This window comes from Peromyscus californicus, unplaced genomic scaffold (assembly GCF_007827085.1).
Source record: "Peromyscus californicus insignis strain IS unplaced genomic scaffold, ASM782708v3 Scaffold_8__1_contigs__length_139910024, whole genome shotgun sequence".
Taxonomy (NCBI): Eukaryota; Metazoa; Chordata; class Mammalia; order Rodentia; family Cricetidae; genus Peromyscus; species Peromyscus californicus.
The window spans coordinates 106,002,414-106,024,550 of record NW_026294606.1 but is presented as its reverse complement, the minus strand read 5'-3'; the positions used below and the strand labels follow the sequence as shown (position 1 = coordinate 106,024,550).

Here is a 22,137-nt window from a genome sequence, read left to right as displayed (position 1 = left end):
AGGCAGTGGGCACAGTGGAATGGCCTATGGGCGCTGCCGCGATCCGCTCAGTGCAGCATCGAGGGAGGGTGCGCCAAGTCCCCGAGGCGCTGAGAGTAGGAGCCCCCACCCACCCACCCGCCGTGGGGTCGGGAGGAGGCGCGGTCGGTGCTCTTCTCCACCCTCCCGAGGTCTGAGCGCCTGCCTCCGGAACGATCCGGCTGAGCTGTGATTCGGTCCTCCAGTCCCTAGAGGGCGCCGCGTCCCCAGCGGCCTTACGGTCCCCTCCAGCCGCCAGAAGGTGGCGCCCTCGGAGGCCGGGCGGCCTCGCGGTACCTGTCGTCGAGGCTGTGGTGCGTCCGTTCTTCGCTTGTTCGAGGGCGGCGTGGTCTCCCAGGCTTCACAGTTCCCCACAGTGCGTCCCTGGGCTGTGAGCGTGCAGCTGACCCTCCCGGGGCCGGAAGCGCTGGTACAAGGCGGCTAGGCCTGGCTGGGCGGGCTGGAGCGAGCGTGTGCCCCAAGATAGGGCCACCCGGTCGAGGCTCATGGGAGCACGACCCGGCCTTGGGCCCAGAAGAGACTCTTGTGTCTTCCCTCACCAGGCTGGACTACTATAGAGGTAACGCTTCCTGGGACCTGGGGCCCAGCCGAGCACGCCCTTCTGCCTCGTGCTCCCGGTTTGCCTGCCCTGGGAGTCTTGCCCCACCATTTTCAAACCAGTTCCTGGATGCACTGAAGTCTCCTTCCACACCAGGGCCCAACCCCACACCCACTTGTCCAGAGCGGCCCACTCGTACCAGAGAGTGATGGAAGGGCCTCTTGAGGGTGGGCATGCGTCCCCAGACTCCCAGGGCCTTGCCGCGGACGGGAGGAGGTTTGCTGTGTGCAGTTTCAGGAACACCCAGAAGGAGGAACCTGCTCACCAGATACAGGCTATGGACCCCAGACCTTCAAGACCAGCAGTAGGGGCAACCCAAGGCAGAGGACTACAGGGAGGAGGTTCCTTGTCCAAAGAGCCTAAATCACGTCCAGAACAAAGGGCTGCAGATGGGTCAGGGGACTGCCAGGGGAGCATATTAGGAGGCCCCCCAGTCCAGTCAGAGGAGCCAGCCTTCTCCGGAGTGGAACACCTCTTGTATCCTATGTCCTCTCACCTCAGCCTGACACAGGATGAGCATGACTATCAAGGGGGAGGCTTGGTAGGGGACCCAGGTCCAGGCAAAGAATTGCCCGCTGGCTTTAGCCCTTTATCAGAGATGTCACCAAAGCTACTGGAGGCAGGTAAGGGAGACTGGGAATTCTGGGAAGGGAATGGGGCTGTCTGGAGGTGGGCATTGAGATTTGGGAGGTCTTTGACCCTACTCAGACTGAAGCCCTAGTCCATGGAGGAGGGCCCTGGGAAATCGGCCCGATTCAGACCCAAGCCGTTTCTCTTCTCAAGACCCCAGTGGATCCAGCCTCCCTAAGCCTGCTGACTGCCTCCTGGCCCGAGACCTCACCTGGGAGCTACTGGCCAGTGGCATGGCTGCCCTACCAGGTAGCTAGAAGGACTTAGATGAGGTGGAGAAAGGGTGGCCTGATTGCCAGGATTCATTTTCTCCTCTCCACAGGGACACGTGATGCAGAAGGCCGAGCAGTGCTGCTTCTGTGTGCCCACAGCCCAGCTTGGCTTCATCCCAAATGCAATAGCCATGAACTTCTGAGTCTCTTGTTCTACCTGCGAGGCATCCTCAGGTTTGAGGGAGAAAGTTGCAGGGCTCAGCCTGAACCATGAGGTGCTCTGATCTGTGACTTGGGTATTAAAAGGAAACTCACTGTTCAGGTCCGAAGTGCAGGCCCTGGGACTGACCATACTAGTTGATGCCCGAATCTGTTCCCCGAGCTCTTCTCTCCTCCGGGGCCTCAGCCAGCTACAAGTGAGTAGAGGATTATGACTCCCTCCCACTCGTGTTCTGTGTAGTCCAGGGGTAGGGCTGAACTTTGATTCTTTGCAGCAAGCAGCCCCAGGATCTGTGCAACAAGTGCTGCTAGTTGGCAAGATGCCAGAGGAAATGCCTACAGGGCTTCAGGTACCAAGCCAGGTTGGCTAGGACGGAGGTGGGGAATCTCTGTCCACATATTCCTGCATCCTACCTCCTTCTTCTGCAGTTCAATCAGCTGCCCTCTCACCAGAGCCTGCTGGCCCACATTCCTGACGTGGGGTTGCCTACTTCACTAGGAGGATGCCTGCCTTACAGCCACCAAGCCTGGCTGGATTTCCAGATGGTCAGTGCACCAGGTGGGGGTGGAAGGTTATGGTTATCCAGGTAACCTGGACCTGTGGGGAAGCCTTTCCTGGGTCAGCTTGAACAAGAAGAAACTGGCCGCCGTGGTCTGGGAATCCCGCAGGCTGGGAGTATTGCTGTACGCTGGTCATGCTTTTGTCTGCTCACAGCGTCTAGAGACCCTGCAGCAGAATTGCCAGGAGACTTGTGCCCTGCTCCAGGGGGTCATTGACAGTATGCGGGCCATGCAGCAGCCAGTGGAGTCTGGAGTGAGTGTCGCCCCCACCCCCCAGTCTCCTTGAACGTTCCCTTGACTTCCTTCTCTCCCATGTCCACCCACGCCTGTCGCTCCCAATTACAGGACACTGGCCAGCTGCTACAGCAGGCACAGTCCCTCATGCGGCAGGTGCTGGAGTCACCACAGCTGTCATGGTTGCAAAACCAGGGAAGCCTGGAACTGGCATGGCTGAAGCAGGGGATGCCAGAGGTGACCCTGAGCCCCGATCACAGGTAGATAGCAGCCCAGCTACCAGCTCCTACCCCAGCTCAGAGGCCTGTGTTTGTGTCAAGTACTCAACTGGCCCGCTCAGCACATGCTGGACCCGAGTCCCAGCACAGTAGAATGGAGAGAGGAGACTATGCTTTTCACAGGTCTGCAGTAGACAAGGCTGATGAGCTGTATGGTCAAGTGGATGGACTGCTGCATCAGCTAACTCTGCAGAGCAACCAGCGAATACAGGCCCTAGAGCTCCTCCAAACACTGGAAGCCCAGGAGGGCGGGCTGCATCAGGTGGGGGGAACTACTTATCCAGAGTGCGTCCTGCCCTTGGTGTTAGCTATCGCTCCCACTGTAGCAGCTGTCTTTGCTTTCCCCTGCTTGTGTCCATGCAGATTGAAGTGTGGCTGCAGGAGGTGGGCTGGCCAGGACTGGAGGAACCAGGGGAGCCCTCGCTGGACATGTTGCTCCAGGCCCAAGGCCCCTTTCAAGAGCTAGACAAAGCTGCCCAGGTAGGTTTGGTTACTTGTTCATTCTGCAGGGACTAGGATTGTGGCATGAGTGAGGGCAAACAAGCCTTTGTCTCTTGGAGGTTACCGTTCAGCAGAGATCAGTTGTAATCAAAGGTTCATAGTCATATGTATTTGCAAATGATGATAAGAACTCTGGAGAGAAGCAGCATGGAAGAATAATTTGGGATCAATCGGGCAAAAAAGAGTTAGGGATAGAGAGACAATCAAGGCTAGGAAATAGTATGTTCAAAAGTCCTGTGGCAGACAGCCAGGTGTAGTGATGCATGCCTTTAGTCCCAGCACTCAGGAAGCAGAGGCAGGAGGATTGCTGTACCAGGACTACATAGAGAAACACTATCTCCAAAAAAAAAAAAAAAAAAAAAAAAAAAGCCTTGTGGCAGGAGGAGAGTGGGGTGAAGTGAATCATTTGGAAGACTGATACCAGGAAAAAGCTTAACAAATTCTATAATCAGCTGGGCAATGGGCACACACCTTTAATTCCAGCACTGGGAGGCAGAGGCAGGAGGATCTCCGTGAGTTGAAGGCCAGCCTGGTCTACAGAGTGAGTTCCAGGACAGCTAGGGCTACACAGAGAAACCCTGTCTCAAAAAACCAAAAAAAAAAAAAAATTCTATAATCAGATCCATATTCTAGGAAGATGACTTTTGTTTCTGGGAAAATGGATGTAGGAAATCCAGTTTCAAGGTAACTAGTAGTCACTGTGGGACAATCATTTGTCTCTGGGTGTCTGTGGGGGGTTGGTTCCAGGATGTACCTTGGATACCCAAATGTGTGGATGCTCATGTCCCTGACATAAAAGGCCGTAGCATTTGCAGGTAGCCAATAGATATCCTTTCATACTTTTTAATAATTTCTCGATTAGCATAGCAGAGTGTGGATGCTATATAAATAGTTGCTAGATTGTACATTTGGAGAGTAATGATAGAGTCTTAATATGTTCATACAGGTACAATTTTCTCTCAAATACTAGTACAAAGTTACTTAAATCCATGAATGTAAAACCCACACATATGGAACCTAACAATATGGAGGGCCAACTGTAATATTTGGTCTGAGTAGAATGGCAGTAAAGATGGACTTGGAAAGTCTGTAGGACTTGATAATACAGCCATCCGAGAGGTGAGAGGACCCAGGGGATCGGGACATTTGGTGGAAGGCCTTCATGTGTCCAGTCTTAGCTGTGATTTTGGAATGTCTGTCAGGGAATGAGGAAGGACTTTGGGTTTTGGCCTTATAGAGAAGGTTATCTGTTGGTTATAGGTATGGGTGTTTTGGGGGGTTTGGTCACATGAGATTGTTTGGAAGGCCTCCAGAGCATTGTCCTCAGGATCCAGGTGAGGGAGAGTAGGAAGAACGATAGAGTCGAGCCCAGGAGAGAGAGGGCTGAGTACTGCTGAGGTGCAGATTCACAAGGCCTGAGAGAGAGCAGAGAGGGGGACTGGAGTGGGTAGAAGTCTGTGTGAGGGAGGTGATGTGTAGATGCCAGAGGAAGGATCTAACTCTGGGCTGGATCCCCAGCTGAGCCTATCTGTCTCTCCAGGAACAGGTCAAGCAAGGAGAGAAGTTACTGCAGCCACTGGTTGGCTGGGAAGCTGCTGAACTGGGGCCCCCTGGAAAGCGCTTTCTGACCCTGAGATCCCAGCTGACAGAATTTTCCAGAGCTTTGGCCCAGCGGCGCCAGCGGTTGGCAGATGCTGAGAAGCTGTTTCAGTTCTTCAAGCAGGTGGCTGAGGGGTCCTATCTCTGGCTTTGTGGAGGCTGCCCGGGCTCCACCGGAGTCTGAGTGCATCCTGTTTGGCTTGCTTGTTCTCCTCTCTTGCTCTCAGTCTTACCCAAAATTCAGCTTCTAGACTGTAGCCTGGGACCAACCTTCCTGAGCCAGCCAGGGGGTGGGACAGGGAGCACAGCAGAAGTCACTGCAGGCTTGCTGGGGTCCTGCTTTCATGTCTCTGTGGCCTTGGTATTGCAGGCCACAACATGGACTGAGGAGGGGCAGCGGGTACTGACAGAGCTGGAGCAGGAGCACCCAGGGGTTGTGCTGCAGCGGCTGCAGGTGCACTGGACCAGACATCCTGACTTGCCCCCTGCCCACTTCCGGAAAATGTGGGCTCTTGCCACAGGCCTAGGCTCAGAAGGCATCCGCCAGGAATGTCGATGGGCCTGGGCCCAGTGCCAGGACACCTGGCTGGCTCTGGATCAGAAGCTTGAGGCTGCACTGAAGCCACCATCAACAAACAGCACAGCTTCGTTGTGTGTCAGGCGGGCTCCTGCTGTACCCACCGTTCCTCCACTGAGGAAGGCCTACAGCTTTGATCGGAATCTGGGGCATGCCCATCATGGCCACTATGCAGCAGTTGTTACTGACTCCCACAGGCCCGAGGCTGGTGAAGGTGTCTGGCCCACGTCATCCCCTTCTGTGCCTCTATCAGGCAGCTCTGACTTCAGGAACCCCAACAGGTATAGGCAGAGGGCAGGGTAGGTGGGGAGTCAGTGAAGGGTCTTGGGTCCTGACTCCACCTACCTCATAGGCTGCAGCTAGTATTGGCAGAGATGGTGGCCACAGAGCGTGAGTATGTCCGGGCCCTTGACTACACCATGCAGAACTACTTCCCTGAGCTAGATCGACCTGATGTGCCCCAGGGCCTCCGTGGCCAGCGTGCCCACCTCTTTGGCAACCTTGAAAAGCTTCGGGATTTCCACTATCATTTCTTCCTGCGTGAGCTAGAGGCTTGTACCCAGCACCCACCTCGAGTGGCTTATGCTTTCCTGCGCCATGTAAGTTCCACAGGTCACATGAGCCCTATAGTGCTTCTGGACACATACTTAGTGCCAGGATCTGTGCAGAGAGTGCTACATCTCACTGAGTACTGTGAGGGAAAGCAAACTGTTACCAGGGTACAGCTCTGAGTGAGACCCACAAAAATCTCTGCTTCTTAGGGTGTGTTCAGTTCAGTAGGAGAGATGTACAAATAAAGATCATTCTAGGTTATACTTAGGATAGGAATAAGCAGGAAAATTGCCTATGAATTACATTTGGGCAGGGTTCCCAGTTTAAAGGAGAGGATGTTTGAGTAGAGGCCAGAGGAGGAGCAGAGAGTGAGTTCCACCCCCAGAAAAGAGGCCTAGTGGACATCATGAGCTTGCCTGAGTTTATAGTGAACACTGAAGTGATGGTATCAGACCTTGGGAGGGGCAGAGCTGAATGTGGAGGCTGTCTGTGGAGCCTGGACAGCTCCTGCATAGCATTGATTCCTGTTAGATTATACTCATTCAGAGTGGGATCGCAAGAGTAGGGAGAAGCTCCTTGCCCTGGAGCCACTTACTGGCACCTTTGTTCTCCTAAGCTAAGAAAGTGGCGGGGAATATCTTTTGGGAACTAGCCCTCTGGTACATGGGCTGAGCTGTGTGTCCTTGTAGAGGGTGCAGTTTGGGATGTATGCACTCTACAGCAAGAATAAACCTCGTTCTGATGCCTTGATGAGCAGCTATGGTCACACCTTCTTCAAGGTAGGAGCCTGCAACTATAGGAGCAGCAGGGGATGGGGGGCATACCCCAAAACCATTTTGTGATCTCCCACTTATGTGGCAGGAGAAGCAGCAAGCACTGGGAGATCACCTGGATTTGGCTTCCTACCTACTAAAGCCAATCCAGCGCATGAGCAAATATGCCTTACTACTGCAGGAGCTGGCAAGGGCCTGTGGGGGCCCAGCACAAGAGCTGGGTGCTCTTCAGGCAGCCCAGAGTCTTGTGCACTTCCAGCTGAGACATGGCAATGACCTGCTAGCCATGGATGCCATCCAGGGCTGTGATGTAAGTCATCCCAGGCCATGTGGGGAAGCACCTGGGATGTAGAAGAGGGGAGTGGGAGTGGCTGGACATCTCCTGGGCTTCAACTTTTCAGGTTAACCTCAAGGAACAGGGGCAGTTGGTACGACAGGATGAGTTCACAGTGCGGGCTGGGCGCCACACGTCCTGTCGCCGTGTTTTCCTCTTTGAGGAGCTGCTGCTCTTCAGCAAGCCTCGGCGTGGGCCTGCAGGTGTTGACATATTTACCTACAAGCGTTCCTTCAAAGTAAGTCCACATGACCCTGACCTCTGCCTCCAGTCCCCCATCTGTTCCTCACCAAACTCCTTTCCCCTGGCCATGTAGATGGCAGACCTTGGCCTCACTGAATGCTGTGGGGAAAGCAAACTGCGCTTTGAGATCTGGTTCCGTCGTCGCAAGGCCAGGGACCTGTTTGTACTGCAGGCCTCCAATGTGGCCACCAAACAAGCCTGGACAGCTGATATCTCCCGCCTGCTCTGGAGGCAGGCTATCCACAACAAGGGTGAGTCCTTGTACAATCCCAAAGAGTATATGTCCTCCCAGGAGCCTAAGCAGGGACACACTCTTTGGAAGAGAGTAAGGCCCCTAGAGTGTTTCCTGCAAGAGACTGGGATGTCTAGGGACTTGGAACGGCTTGGGAAGAGGGAGAGGTTGCAGCAGCAGCAGATAGTGCAGGGGAAAGAACAAAGTTTTCTCTGAGTATCAGAGGTCTTATGCTCTAAAAGGGACATTATGATAACTTTCTGAGGGGTGGTTGGGAGCAGAGAGTCTGGCATCAGAAAGGACCATGGTATAGGATGGTTAATTTCTGGGATATGGATATATATTAAATACAGCTTAGGGGGGCCTCACTTATGCTTTATTCTCTATTCAGAAATGCGCATGGCTGAGATGGCATCCATGGGTGTGGGGAACAAGGCCTTCTGGGACATTGCCCCCAGTGAGGAAGCTATCAATGACCGTAATATCAACTATGTCCTAAAGAGACGAGGTAGTGGACATCCTACAGGGGTGGGAGTGAGGAGTGAGGAAGCAATATGGCCTTTTATCACTCCTGGTGTGTGCCTCCCTGGCTATCTCAGGCCAGACTGGGCTCTGATCTGCCCCTCTTTCTTACACAGATGTTCGCTCTAGGGCCTCCATTGCTGTGGCCCCATTTGACTCTGACAACCCCTATCTGGGTGCCTTGGGCTCCCTTCCTGGAGACCGTGCCTCTTGCTCTGTTCTGGGGTCTCTCAATCTGCACCTGTACAGAGATCCAGCTCTTCTGGGTGTTCACTGCTCCCTGTATCCACCCAACTTCCCAGAGGAAGCAGCACTGGAAGCAGAAGCAGAGTTGGGCAGCCAGCCCTCTTTAAGTATGTGTGGGCTTGTCAGAGGTAGGAGGCGTGGCTTGGGTCTGGGCCTCCCCTCCTGACAACCCAGTCCTCTTCCCTAGCTCCTGAGGACTCAGAGGTCTCATCCCAGTGCCCATCAGCCAGTGGCTCTAGCAGTTCTGACAGCAGCTGTGTGTCAGGGCAGACCCTGGGCAGAGGCCTTGAGGACTTGTCCTATGTGAGTGCCATCTTTTGCCCTATACCCACCAGCCCCTCCCTAACCTACCCTGGGCCTGGAAATGGGTGGGTCAGAGCCATTCCCCAGAGGACCCCATCTCCACTCTCAGAACCAGAAAAGCAAAGCATTCATGCTTGACTTGGTACCATAGGTTTGAGTCCGGCTTGAAGATGGAACAGTAGACACAGCAGCCAGAAACTCCAAGGAATACCACACCTCTGTATCTACTATAACCAGTGAATGGCTGGCTCCTGGGCCACTGTGTTCCCACCCCTCATATCCAATAGGAATAGCCTTGTTGATTATCCTTTCTGATGTTTATATTAGTCACCAACTGACTGGCCTAGGGCCTTTCCAAGGGCATCTGGCTGCAAAGCCTAGATAAGCACCTTGATCCCAAGCTCCTGGGATCCTTCTCCTATCCCCTCCCTACCACCCTAGTTATAAGTTAAGGATAGGATGGGCAGAAGTTGAGTATTTCCAAACTCTAGGCTGGTATCATGAGGGACACAAGTGGGTTCCCAGCAGCTGCTCCTCACCCCTTGCACTTAATGCTGATCTCTCCAAACAAACACAGGAGCTAGCCTGCCCCATATATAGGCCCCTTATTCTTGAATTTGTTGGCTTCCCATCTCTAGCTTCTTGGTTTTTTGGGCCATCTTGGTCAGTTTGACTTGATGCTTTTTGAACAGCTTTCAGTTAGACTTATCTACTGGTTTCACTGGTTATTGATGCTCAGTCTTCTCAGAGAAGGAGTCCAAGCATTTGTCTTGTGGTTTACTCTTTTATTTTTTTATAATAAAAAATAGAGTGATTTGTATCAGTGGCTGGGTATGTGCATTCTGGGGATATCCACAGTTAAAATGAGCCTTGGGCAAGTGCTGGTGGTCTGTGGGACCAACATCTGTGGGTACTCTAACCCTCTTGTAAATACTTGCCCAGGACTGAGTACGAGACAGACCTAGACAGTCCCCTCTGGATGAGCAGGTCCATGCAACGGCCATATTTTCTGGCAAAAGGCAGTGTGAGCTGCAAGGAAAGGCCTTTCTTATCCCTGATTTCTAGGCCAGTCACCTATTTTAGCTCTCTGAGGGGGATTCCCTCATTTGGGTAGGGAAAAACAAAGAGAAAGCCTCATTATAGGGACCTTTGGTACTCTGGGGCTCAGTTCTACGCTAAAGCATCTCACAGGGCTCTGGCTACCAGAGAACTGACCACAATGACAATAAAAAAGTGCTTCCTGATGCTCGTGTCCACTTCCTAGCTGTAGATGCTGACTTTACCTTTATAAACAACATACAAGCTAGAGAGCTACCAGTAACTGGGCAATCATGTATTTAAGGTGGATGTCATCATTGTTATGTACTTGATTATAAAAAGCCAGGTTACTGAGAAATTTGCTAAATCTTTCACACACAATGCTGAAATTATTCTACAGAATCAGGAAAGAAAAAATATTAATCTTGATTGGTCTACAAAATGAGTTCAAGGCCCAAGTAGGCAGCATAGCTAAACTGTGTACTTGCTTGGGTTGCATGATGCCAAGATTTCAATGCCCTATGCAGTAAAAACAAAATAAATGGGAGTGAGGATTCTCAAACCTTGACCACTCTTTTGCCTTTTTTTTTTCTTTCTTTAAAAAATTATTTTCGCTAGGCGGTGGTGGCGCACGCCTTTAATCCCAGCACTTGGGAGGCAAAGGCAGGCGGATCTCTGTGAGTTTGAGGCCAGCCAGGTCTACAGAGTGAGTTCCAGGAAAGGTGCAAAGCTACACAGAGAAACCCTGTCTCAAAAAAAAACAAAAACAACAAAAAAATTGTTTTCAGTCAAGCATGGTAGTGTAGGCCTTTAATCCCAGCACTGGGAAGAACAGGCAGACTGATCTCTGTGTGTTTGAGGTCAGCCTGACCTACATAGTAAGCTTTAGGACATCCAGGGATATATAGGGAGACCCTATCTCAGCCCCCTACCCCCCCAAAAAGCTTTTAGAGAATGCTTTAGGGGCTGGGAAGATTGCTTTGTGGTTAAGAAAGAGCACTTGTTGCTCTAGCAGAGAACTGGGATTTGATTTCCAATGTCCACATGGTGGCTAACAATTGTAACTCCCGTTTCCTAGGGTCCAACACCTTCTTCTGGCCCACTGCATGCACACAGTGCACAAAATTTCATGTAGGCAAAATACCCATATACATAAAAAATAAATCCTAAAAAATTCTGTAGAGGAGCTTAAGTACAAAAAATATGGCGATACCTGAGTAGGGAACTAGCTATTACTAGCTGTAGAAGCCTAACTCCATGTCCATGTGCTTGAGTTAACATGTGCTTTCCAACTATGGCCAAGGTTGTTAGTGGTGAAGGGATAGTTGGTGCCATTAAAGGAAAACTATGAAAACGGGTTTCCTAAATGTTACTTTTTTACTAGTCTTGATTGGTTAATTTCAGCCATCTACCTCCACGGGACCAGAGACCACTGACTTAGCTGGCTAGCTTTCTAGATGACAGTACTAGCCTGGCAGCAACAGTCTCCATATGAGGCATTCAGAGAGTTGCCGTTCCCTATACAGGGCAGATAGGCCTCACCTCTACCCAGCTGTACAGACGCTCCTGAGTGTGCCGATCATCCTTGAAGCCAGTGATGGCCAGCAAATCCACCACAAACTGCTTGGGGCTGATGTTCAGCGTCTACCAAGAGAGCCTATAGTCAAGCAGGGCCATGACCTGCTCCCAGCTTCTTCATTCTTATCCCCGCCTTTCCAGCTACTCTTCTGTCCCTGGCTTCTCTCCCTCATCCTCTTGTCTTATACTACTTATTGCAAGGGCAAGGAGCTATGTGGAGAAGAGATAGGGTGCCCCAAGGCCTGTCGTACATACCCACAGCCGGTAGGCCAGGGACACCACCTTGGCTGTGATAGCTTTGGGGTCCTTTTGCCTGATGGAATCCAGGATGATGTCAGTCAGGAAGCGGTGACATTTCTGTGCATAAAACATCTCTTCCCAGGACAAAGAGAAACTCAGGAAAGTCACTTCTGTAAAGGAGAAAGAGTAGATATGGCTAAAGCTGCCCACAGCTGAGGCCTTAGAAATAACCAGAGAGCAGGGAGAAGTGTAGAGCTCTCGAGGGACATTCACTCCTAAGTCCTGGGTGTGCATCTTCACAAGCAAAGTACAGGGCCAGGCATGGCTCCAAAGCCTCACCTCGAGGTTGGGGGCTGGCTGCAAGTGGGGTATGCTTGATGTTATCCATCTGGGTGGTGTAGATGATGCTGTCTTCAAAGAACATGCAAGAGCCATCACTACCCACCACAGGGGGGTGAGTCACTTTGAGGATGGCCCCTGGGTTGTCTATCCCATTAACATTAGGCAGAGGCTGCTCAGGGGCAAGGTTTTCTGTGAAAACAATAAAAGGGGGTTCTTCTTAAGCTCGGGAGCCTACGCTTGGAATGCAAGCAGAGAGGAGTCTTCTGGTGACAGATCAGTATATTCATTCACTCAGAACTTCAGAAGTCACCTGCTTTTTGGAAGTGGTACCCTGGCCTCACCACTTCATTGTCCTGGCATTGTTGCAAACCCAATCCTAAGTTTCAGAACTCTAAGAAACTTCAAGTTAAGACTAGTGTCCTCATGGGAGAACTGCCCTTTCCTAAATAGAAATGGATAGGAGTGGTTTGGGGGGTGGGCGGCAGGGAAACTGCGGCTGGGATATAAAACAAACAAACAAACAAATAAATACATTTTTAAAAGAAGAGTAGTACCAAATGTGACCAGTAAAAGCCCCGTAGAAGACTTGGAAGCTATGAAATGAAGAAGTGATCAGACCTTTCTGGGCAGACCTTTCATGTTTCTCTACTCTGGAAGAATAGGATATGTTACCCCAAAGCTTTACCAGCAAACTTACGATTCACAGAGTCCATGAAGGCACCTCTAAGCAGGACCCAGGTTACTAGAAGGGAAGGTGATAAGAGTGCCAGAGTACCAGAGGAGGGAGTTCTGGAGATAGAGGGAATAATCTAACATGGCCCTTCTCAGCAAACTTCCCTGGGTTTTCTCCCCCAACTGGCCCCAAACTGTCTTAAGCTCAGTCCCCATAGGCCCTCCTGGATGGGCCTTAGCATCTCACATGCCATGTGTGCTTTTCCCAGAGGTCTAGTTTCTTTTGTTCACCCACTTCAATGAAGACCCTTCCACTTGCCATAACCAACCCAGATACCAGGCCACTTGGCACCTCTATCTTCCTGCCTTCCTCCACTGCTCAGTCTCCTTAACCCGTCTGGAATACACCCATGCTGCTGATACTTAGCCTCCTATGAACACACTTCCTCTGTCCCCGAGCAAGCTTCAGAAACATATACCCGATCATGTGCTCCCCTTTAAAAAAATCCGTCAGGGGTTGTCCATCCCTAGTAAGGTCAGAACAGAGCACCACATTCTTATCTTGGCCCACAAGACCTAGCCTGATGACTCCTGTCTTGAGCATCATTTCTACAGCTTATATACTGGAAACAAGGCTTCCAGCTAGAGCAGTGCCCTGTGCTTCCACAAACACCCTAACTGTTCTCTTCCTGCTGACTCCCCAATGACCGGCCTCTTGTGTTCCCATTTCCTGGGATCTCCTTTCACAAAATGCTCATCACTTCACCTCACGTGACCACTCATTCTGTATATGCTGCCTGTCATAGAGCTGCATCAATGATCTGGAAGTTCTGGTCCCTGCTCTGTCACTAACTCTCTGGTCTTAGCCAGGAAATCTGGTATCTGTTGAAAATGAGACTTGAATCAAGGATGGGGCAAGACTCACCTCTCTCCTTGGGCCTCTGCTTGCCCCAGTCCTTTAGGGTGACAGCTCTTTTTGTGGGGAAGTATGGCTTAAAAGTTGGCTCTGGACCCTTGTCTTTCACTCCAGCTCCAGGCCCAGTCTGGGGACCAGTATCCTTCTCTGAGGTTATGGAATGAGCTTTCCAGGCACCTGAGGTACCAGGTTGGGAAGTAGCCTCACTTCCTGCAGGGACATGCAGGGTAGCTTCCTCCAAAGAGCTGCTCCGGGAGACTGTCAGTGGCTGGAATTCCCACTGTTTACAGTTGACCATGTCCCATTCCCTTACCAAAGATATGAGTTTTTGCATGGGGGTGACAGGAGGGTCTTTGGCATCAGATTTCTGTGTGAGGTTTATAGTGGGGCACTTCTTCTTGGGAGGACTCTCAGAGTGACCTCCCCAGTGTCTGGGGTTGGCACATAAGCCAGAACAGTGTGAGTATGTGCTGGGATTGCCCCCCCTCTTGGCATTTCTGCATAGGGAGACCTGGATAGTCCGGGTGTACTGTTCAGCCTCCTCCATCTGACTGGACCTGGTCAGGTTTCCTTTGGCCTTGTTCCATGGAGTCCTGTCACTACAATCTTGGAAGTCCACAGGCATACAGGTTGTGGTCTGGGGGTGGGGAGAGGTGGGCATTATCAGAGTCTCCCCAAGACCTAGTAAGCTGAGCTTTAAGACAACCTGTTCATCCAGAACAATCTTATCCCCTGAGATGGATCACCATTTAAGTTGACTCAGTCTGAGAGGGAGTGGTACCAGCCTAGGCAACTTTGACATTCCAAAAGGAGAGATTATCGTCCCAGGCCATAAGTGGCTAGCACACCTCAGTGCCTCCTCAAGGTTCAGAAATCAGTTCTTGGACTATTAACACATGTGGGTCCTGCTCTTTTACTACACCAGCCCCTTAGTAGCTGGGTCTGTCCCTCGAGCCCTTAGTGGTGATGTTTGAGAACGACACCAACCAAAGACAGCTGGGACTTACTTCCTTGGCATCTCTACTGAACTCTGCCATTGGCCCTGTCCCTTCTGTCACCACATGCAGCTTCCTAATAGGAAAAGCTTCTTCATTTTCAGATTCTTTTTCCTGAGTCCATGACCTATAGAGTCCAAGAGGGGTTGGTTAATGAAAGGAAGCGTCCATCAGCCCATCAGCTAATTGGTCAGGCTTGTCCATTGACTGGGAATTAGTGATTATAGTCAGAGAAAAGGGGGCCTTTAAAGGGTTTTGCACAGGACACTGGCTAATACTGAGCCAGTTTCACCAACCTCCTCCCCCAGCTATGAGGAGAGGAAGTCGCACTGGCAGGTGAGGACATTTCTAAGAGGAATTTGTAGAGATCCAGGTTCTAAACATGGGATCCAGAGTACAGTTTGCTTACTTGTATGCCTCACACTGTGCAAGGGCTTCTGAGAGGGCTGGAATATGATATTCCTCCACCTCCTGGCAGAAGAGAGGCCATTCCCTGAAAATGACAAGGAGATAGTAGACTGGGCAGGGGGGGAGACATGAGTCCCTAAAAAAAATGCCTTGAACAATAATACCCATGTTGAAAAATAATAGACCCTCCTCCCAAAAGGCTACAACTGAGGGTTCTCTTTGCTGCAGAGAGAGTCAGCCTTAGTGGTTTCATAATCTGATTGCCTGGGTTTGCTTACTTAAATTCTGATGGTAAAAACAGTTTTCCAAGTCTCAGGAAGTTGAGAATGTGTCGGAACATTTGGCCATCACCATGGATGAGCAAGGTCTGTCCGTAGGTGATCCAGTATACTCTCTGAGTGTTGGATAGCAGTTCTGGAAACTAGAGGAGGGGGTTAGACATCAAAATCAGCCCCAGGGTCTCAGGTTTTAGTAAGGAGCAGGTTTTGGGATTTCCATCTCCCCGTATATTGGCCATAGGAATACAAAGTGGACAGAATCTAGGGAAGCACATTGTCTCTGCTTCAACTTCTGGTAGTTTCCCTACCTACTCCTGGGCTTTGGAAGTCAACCCTACCTCCTTCTTGGTACAGGCCCCTGAGAACCAGCCTCTTCTCTACCCACATTCCTGAAACCTTCCAAACATGCTGCTCATCACATTTCTACCTACAGCATCAGAGCATTCTTGGCAAGGAAGCTGGGGAAAGGTTCTTATGTTAAGCAGTACTGGAAGCTGTGTGAAGACCATGTGACAAGTTCCAAAGATTTTGGGATTTTTTGGTTTTTTTTTTTTTTCAAGACAGGGTTTCTCTGTGAAGCTTTGCACCATTCCTGGATCTCGCTCTGTAGACCAGGCTGGCCTCGAACTCACAAAGATCCGCCTGCCTCTGCCTCCCGAGTGCTGGGATTAAAGGCGTGCGCCACCACCGCCTGGCAAGTTCCAAAGATGTTTGGGTGGGGAAGCCAAAGTAGAAGAACAGCAGAGTCTAGCAGTACCTTCATCAGGGTCTGCAGGGTGGTGGCATACCAATGGCTTCCAACATAAAGCTTGATGATCTGTTGGGGTGAATATATAGTGATCCCTGCTGTCCACTCCTCATCTATGGAAATCAATGAGAGAGAACACATCATATGACCAAAAGGAAAACTAGTAGGGCACTTTGGTCAATAGTGTTTGCATGCTAAGGCTCCATACTCTCAAAACTCATATTGTCTTGCCCATCTGAGAAACAAAAACCCTGGACACAAACCTTCTCTGATGCTCACATGCTTCCAGGAGAGTGAGATTGACTTGGAATGACAGCTCTGAGAGTAGCTGCTGTCTTGGGTGAGGAGGGAAGCCCTCTGGCATTCTAATTCCAAAGGCTCTGTTCCTTCTTCCCTTGACTCATCTTCCTTAAGCAAGCTAGGATGTTGCTCCTGTCCATCTACACTGCCAGCTCCCTCTGGTCTGTGGTGGTAATGTCCTAGGGGTGCAGCTTTTCACGTGCCCACTCAGGATGGAGCCCCTCTTTTTGTACAGAGTTAGACTGTAAACTCCAGAAGATAAGAACTGAACCCAAGTTACTGACTTTTAATGTTATTCCTGTCCTGGTATATGATAGTGCTCAATAAATGTTGAGTATTTTTGTTTTGTTTTGTTTGTTTTTGTTTTAATGTTGAGTGTTGATGAGTGATAGTAATATAGCTTAAAACAACAAAAATAACAACAACAAAAAAACTTTTTAAAAAGCCGGGTGGTGGGTGGCTAATGCCTTTAATCCCAGCACTTGGGAGGCAGAGGCAGGTGGATCTCTGTGAGTTCAAGGCCGGCCTGGTCTATAGCGTGAGTTCCAGGACAGCCAAAGCTACAAACAGAGACCCTATCTCAAAAAAACCAAAGATATTTATATATCTTTAATTTTACATAAAAACTTGTTAATAAGAGTTTATTAACTAGCTGGGCATAGTGGCACACACTAATTCCAACACTTGGGAGGTAGAGGCAGGTGGGTCTTTGTGAGTTTGAAGCTAGCCTGGTCTACACAGTAGGTTTCAGGACAGCCAGGGCTACATAGAGAGACCCTGTCTCAAAAAAAAGTTTATTAACTAAAACAACATTGCATTTGGACTAACTTAGAGCCTAGCTTGACCACTGTGTAATTTTAATTTGAACAAATTCGTCCTTGTGCAGAGGCACAAGGATTCTAAATGGATTCATGGACAATTTCTTTCTGCCTGGCTGTGAGAAACAAATGGCACTTCATGTCAGCTCCTGGGATTAGGACAGGCATGCCCTTGGGGATCTGTGAGCCCCAGATGTAGCATCCCTGTCTAATTTTGAGATACACTGTGGAAGTGGAGGTGAGAAGAAGACGCATAACATGGAAGTTCAGCCTACCTTTCCTTTCTCTTCCATTTACACTTCTTGATTCTGGCCCTCCTCTCCTTTCCTCTCTAGTCTCTAGACCCTCCCTTGATGCTAATTTCAAACACAGAAGCTTTACTGTGAGCACAGTGAAGTAAAAATTTACTGAGCACGTCCATGGGTGGCAAAGTCCTCGGCTCCAGATGACTCTTGAGAGCCACTTTCATTGGCTCATAGGTGATGTCCCTCTTGTCCAGGAAGGCACAAAGCTCATACACCTCAGAGATGGTCTCAGTCAGGGGCAGTCGGCAAGTGCCCAGCCAGTTCCTGCCCAGAGGAAAGCCTGTTATGAAGCACTGTAGTACTATACCTTAAAGGAGTCTGGCCTGTAAACCCCCCATGTCTTGTCACGGGACTTCCAAATTTGGCACCAGAAGAATCATTTCCTTGATTTAACTTGGTGATTCTTGAAAGAGAATAAGCTTAGACATAAACTCACCCCTTCAGACATATTTCAGCAAGGTCAACCAAAATTGTTCATGTCAAGCCTTAGAGTCTGAGCTAGGCCAAAACCCAGCCACTTCCTTCCTGTCCTTTTATATAATAATCTATGGACCTGGTCTACAGAGCGAGATCCAGGAAAGGCACAAAGCTACACAGAGAAACCCTGTCTCGAAAAACAAACAAACAAAAAACAAAAACAAAAAGAATCTATGGAGATCTCTGGTCCATGCTGTGACTCCCTACTATGGCTTTGAGAGATTACTAACATCCTTTGTACCTAGAAAGTGACTAAGGGATGAACACCAATCCTCTAGTCCAACCCTCCTTTGAAAGCACTTGTATTAGCCTTCTGTGACATTGTAAGTGGACATGGCTGGGAGAGATGGGCCTAAGAGCTTCGGCCTAAAGGGTCTAAAATGACACCATTAGGTCAGGTGACCCTTTCCCCAGAGAACTGGGAAAACCCACTCCTATCTTCAGTCTTGGTACTAAGGAATTTTGTAGCACTAACCGTGTTGTTCCTTCTTAACCTTCTATAGAAATGCAAAGTAATCCATGCCCTGCACTAGTATAGGGGAATTCTGAGCTCATTTCTCAAGAGACCATGTCCTTTGGGAAGCCTGCCCTGCTTTCTTTCTCAAGTGAACACCTTGGGCTCTGGAAAGCCTCCTAAGACTGGAGAGAACCTTCGTTTGCAAAGATGTTTGCTCGGGGTATCCAGGACCCTGAAGATATGACTGTAGCCTGGTAACCTCAGACCTAGCATAGGAAAATGAACAACGGAAAACAGAAAAATGGAACATCCAGAGCCTTTGAATCATGGAGAACTTTGTAAACTGGTCTCAGCCTGATCCTCCGAGGTCCAAACCTGGTGGTGATGGTGGTGGAAGAGGTAAAATAGTGAGGTTTCCCAAAGACACTTTTCCCCTTTAGCTCATGGGAAAGGTTTAAGGTTGTTTCCCAAGATAAGCACATCCCAAGATGTCCCAAGATGGGCAGAGTCCAGTCTGATGGGACAAGTGGTTCCCTGAGAGAGTCTGGGACTTACTTGACATGCTGGAAGAGGACCCCATTCCCTGTGATGTACAGTCTGCTTCCATCCAGTGTGCTCTCAATGCGAAGCTGTCCCAGTGCAGAGTCTGGGTACTTGACCAGAAGACCCAGTGCCATCATGTACAGTGGTTTCACAGACTCCAGACTAGCTGTACGACCCCCCTTTCCAGGGCTTGGAGGAGGACAGGAGGTCCGGGAACAGCCACCTGTGTTAGGGAGAAAGGGATGACTCCTAGATCTTTGATCATACCGGAACTGAACAATATGTCTCCTCCTGCTACCCCAATTAGGGCTTAAGTGGTGAGATGGAAGTTGTTTGTTTATACAGTCCAAATTTGGATCATATTAACATTAGGCCAAAACTCTTGAGAGGTGACACAGTAGGAACACTGAGCCAGATGACAAGCTTCCAGAAGTTTCCAAATTTTTTTTTTGGAAACAGGATCATTATATACATCAGGCTGTCCTCAAACTTGTGATCCTCTTGCCTGTCTTCCAAATGCTGGGGTTACAGGTGTGCACTACCATGTTCTCAGCCTCCCGCTGGAGGATTTTCGCATCTTATCTCCAGTCTTCAGAGCAGCCCTGTCAGCAGTCTACAGATGACCAAACTGTGTTCTCAGCCCTGCCTGACACTGTGGTTTAGGGCAAACTACCAGTAACTTCAGAGTTGCATAGGGCTGCGGTTTGAGCTGTGCCCCCTTCCAAGGGCTATGAAAGACCCTTGGTTATGATGCTTTATAAACAATCAATGCCTCACATATTTGAGGAAAACCTGTCTATAAATATACTGCCAACTTTTCATTGCATATGAGGAGCGGGACCTGTGACACTTCCCATATCACAACACCCATGCTTTCTGAGAACCAGAAGCTGTTGGGAAGGAACTGAACTGACATTCCTTTTAGGAAACTAGAAGGTCCTGGAACAGGTTCCTGAGACTTGCTGTAGGATGCCACTCCTTCCATACAGGAAGGACATTTCATTAGCCTGGGAAATGGCTGAGCCTCATTCCATGGGACAACAATACAACAAGGCCAAACCTCACATGTGTAAGATAGTTCTTTACTTTTGTCGTTGTTTTAGTAGCTCTCTTATTTGAAAAGGCTCTACACATTCTCAAAAGGCCAGCTGCCCCCCTCACCCCTTTGCATCTGTGTCTCCCCCGACCCATGCAGCTAGCTTCCTGAAGCACACATGGTAGTTTCCATGGATGTGTAGTAGCTGGTGAATGAGCTGATGAAAGGCAAATCAAACTGTGAAGAGGAACAGCTGGAGTGAGGCAAAGCCAGGAGCACAAAGGTCTGACCTAGACAAAGGTCAGGAAATGTTAGGAACAAGCAGAGAAGTCAAAGAATGTGAAATGAGGTGCAGAGGGGGAAGGGAAATTGGGCACGGGATAACTGAAGAACTGGTAGCCACTCCCCCAACTACATGACTGCACATGCGCTGTCCAGTAGCCAGGCAAGATGCTTAGTCATCCTAGGTCCTATGTAATCTGTGCACTGTGTAATCAAGCAGTCTGTGTGCACCATGATCACGTAATCAATGCGCATGCATGGCGTAGCTACATACGCCATATGCACGTGGCGGGGGGACTATAAAAGGGGGTTCTACCTATCCCCCCTCTGCTTCCTGCATGGTCATTCCATAGGCCTAAGCACCCCTTCTGTTCCCTTCCCTTAATAAACTCTTATAGTGGGTTTTGTTGTACCTTGTGGCTTTTCTCGCATGGTAAACAGCGCCACTTAATGAATAACATTGTGCTGCTTAATAATAACAGAAAATATGCCTTCTTTAGCTGCTCCTGGAGGAGGAAAGAGAGGAGTTGCAGGTGGAAGCCCAGGATTTCCACAGAGGAACAGACAGCACCAGGAAGCTTGTCCTCAGGCCCATTCTCAGGTCATTGCAGCCTGGCTGCCCACCCAGACTGGGCTCCTCCTGCTCCAGGCTAAGCAGGCCTCCCTTTGGCCCTGGCCTTGGCTGCAATGCTGAGTAGAGAGGGCATGTGGGGCTTTAAGCCAAATTTCCTTTTCTTGGATCCTAAGTCAGTCATAATGCCTGTTTCTCACTACCACCCAAGTCCAAAGTGATAGTAAGGGGAGATGCTTGCTCTTGGCTTCTGTAGCTCAAGCCTGGGCTATTCTAGAATATCAAGGCAAAGTCAAAGTTCCCGGGCAACATACCCATATTCATCCGGTACAGCCGTACAGCTTCTGTAAGCTCGGGGATTTCCAGAATTTCTACTTCTGCTTCTAACACATCTATGTTGGAGAAGTTATCTGGTAGTAAAATCTTGTGTGAGCGGAGAAAATTCACTTGAAAAGCAAAGAGAAACAGCATGAGTTAACAAAGCATATTCATGACTAATCTGTCCATGTCCTGGCAGATTTTCAGTGCTTTCTTCTTATGTTAGGCTCTCCTTGTTTGGAAACAATTGCTAAACATACCTGATTAGGTTTGCTGAGGCGGTGGTTTTCAAAGACCTCAGATTACTTTGTTTTCCTGTGTCTGAGTCCATGGGTGTGACCACCCCTGGCCTGGCCTGGCCTGGCATTCCCAGGCCCTCTTTGTGAACACAAAGGCCCTGAGACTTACCCTGAGAGTCTTGACCCAAAAGCAGGTCATTCCAAAAGAGGGAGTTGTCTTGTTAGAGAGGAGAGGCCTGGCCGAGCCTGGGCTTCCAGGTGGTGCTTGAGTTTGTCCCTGCTGGATTATAGTACAGGAGGCAGAGAACCAACACTAAGTCCCTGTGTGAATCAACTCACAGTACAAACAACTTCCTAGGTGACTTTGAATCTGGATAGCTGGGGCCTCAAGCATTTGGGCCCCTGACATAACTTGGTGTTTATTGTCCTGTCCATTTAGGTGCTTATTTATTGCTCTGGTTATCTAGATAGCGGAGAGGCTATTCAGCTCACAGGCCAGCAAAGCTAGTCATGGGGCAGTGTGGTAAGGAAGGCTCCCTTTGGGCAGGATGAGAGATCTAATCCCTCCTTAGCTCAAGCGGCCTGTTCTGTATGATTCTGGAGAAATTGTTATCATTCACCCCCTTCCTCCGCACTCCAAGTGTAATGGAAGGGAGGGTAGGTAGGATCTTTGAAACAACCCTATTTCCTTGCTATATGGTGAGAGCAGCTGAGGCCTAGAGCCTAGCTAGAGACATAAGCAAAGTATGTGAAGCAACCGGAGTTCAGCTCAGTCCTCTGTCCTTACCATCAGCTCCTGTGGTCCTTAACACTACTTTAGGGAGTTTCAGTGTCCCTTTATAGCGAGGCCACCACAAAAGAAATAGGAGCTAAAATAGCTCTGAGCTGGACTGGGCATGGTGGCACATGCCTTTAATCCCAGC

At 49.7% G+C, this 22,137-nt stretch overlaps 2 protein-coding genes across 2 annotated transcripts in view; one reads left to right on the top strand and one right to left on the bottom strand.

Moving 5' to 3' along the window:
• The first annotated feature begins 672 nt into the window (after nucleotides 1-672).
• Nucleotides 673-8,919, top strand: Plekhg4 (pleckstrin homology and RhoGEF domain containing G4). The gene is made up of 21 exons (XM_052729281.1): nucleotides 673-1,260; nucleotides 1,421-1,516; nucleotides 1,590-1,713; nucleotides 1,802-1,895; nucleotides 1,974-2,048; nucleotides 2,128-2,244; nucleotides 2,414-2,512; nucleotides 2,605-2,753; nucleotides 2,895-3,033; nucleotides 3,135-3,251; nucleotides 4,813-4,995; nucleotides 5,242-5,729; nucleotides 5,801-6,047; nucleotides 6,690-6,779; nucleotides 6,862-7,083; nucleotides 7,175-7,345; nucleotides 7,424-7,601; nucleotides 7,974-8,090; nucleotides 8,221-8,457; nucleotides 8,538-8,653; nucleotides 8,805-8,919. The coding sequence occupies exons 1-21, from the start codon at nucleotides 786-788 to the stop codon at nucleotides 8,808-8,810; spliced, it is 3,540 nt and encodes a 1,179-aa protein (XP_052585241.1). The 5' UTR covers nucleotides 673-785; the 3' UTR covers nucleotides 8,811-8,919.
• A 518-nt stretch (nucleotides 8,920-9,437) lies between these two features.
• Kctd19 (potassium channel tetramerization domain containing 19) overlaps nucleotides 9,438-22,137 on the bottom strand; it is a 37,512-nt gene continuing 24,812 nt past the window's right edge. Inside the window, exons 5-16 of the mRNA XM_052729283.1 lie at nucleotides 20,972-21,103; nucleotides 18,781-18,991; nucleotides 17,395-17,555; nucleotides 15,878-15,981; nucleotides 15,121-15,263; nucleotides 14,844-14,927; nucleotides 14,447-14,561; nucleotides 13,449-14,076; nucleotides 11,849-12,040; nucleotides 11,525-11,679; nucleotides 11,234-11,335; nucleotides 9,438-9,682 (exon numbers count right to left, since the gene is read on the bottom strand). Coding sequence (XP_052585243.1) covers nucleotides 9,569-9,682; nucleotides 11,234-11,335; nucleotides 11,525-11,679; nucleotides 11,849-12,040; nucleotides 13,449-14,076; nucleotides 14,447-14,561; nucleotides 14,844-14,927; nucleotides 15,121-15,263; nucleotides 15,878-15,981; nucleotides 17,395-17,555; nucleotides 18,781-18,991; nucleotides 20,972-21,103 — 2,141 coding nt within the window. The 3' untranslated portion in view covers nucleotides 9,438-9,568. The remainder of the gene's footprint in view (nucleotides 9,683-11,233; nucleotides 11,336-11,524; nucleotides 11,680-11,848; nucleotides 12,041-13,448; nucleotides 14,077-14,446; nucleotides 14,562-14,843; nucleotides 14,928-15,120; nucleotides 15,264-15,877; nucleotides 15,982-17,394; nucleotides 17,556-18,780; nucleotides 18,992-20,971; nucleotides 21,104-22,137) is intronic.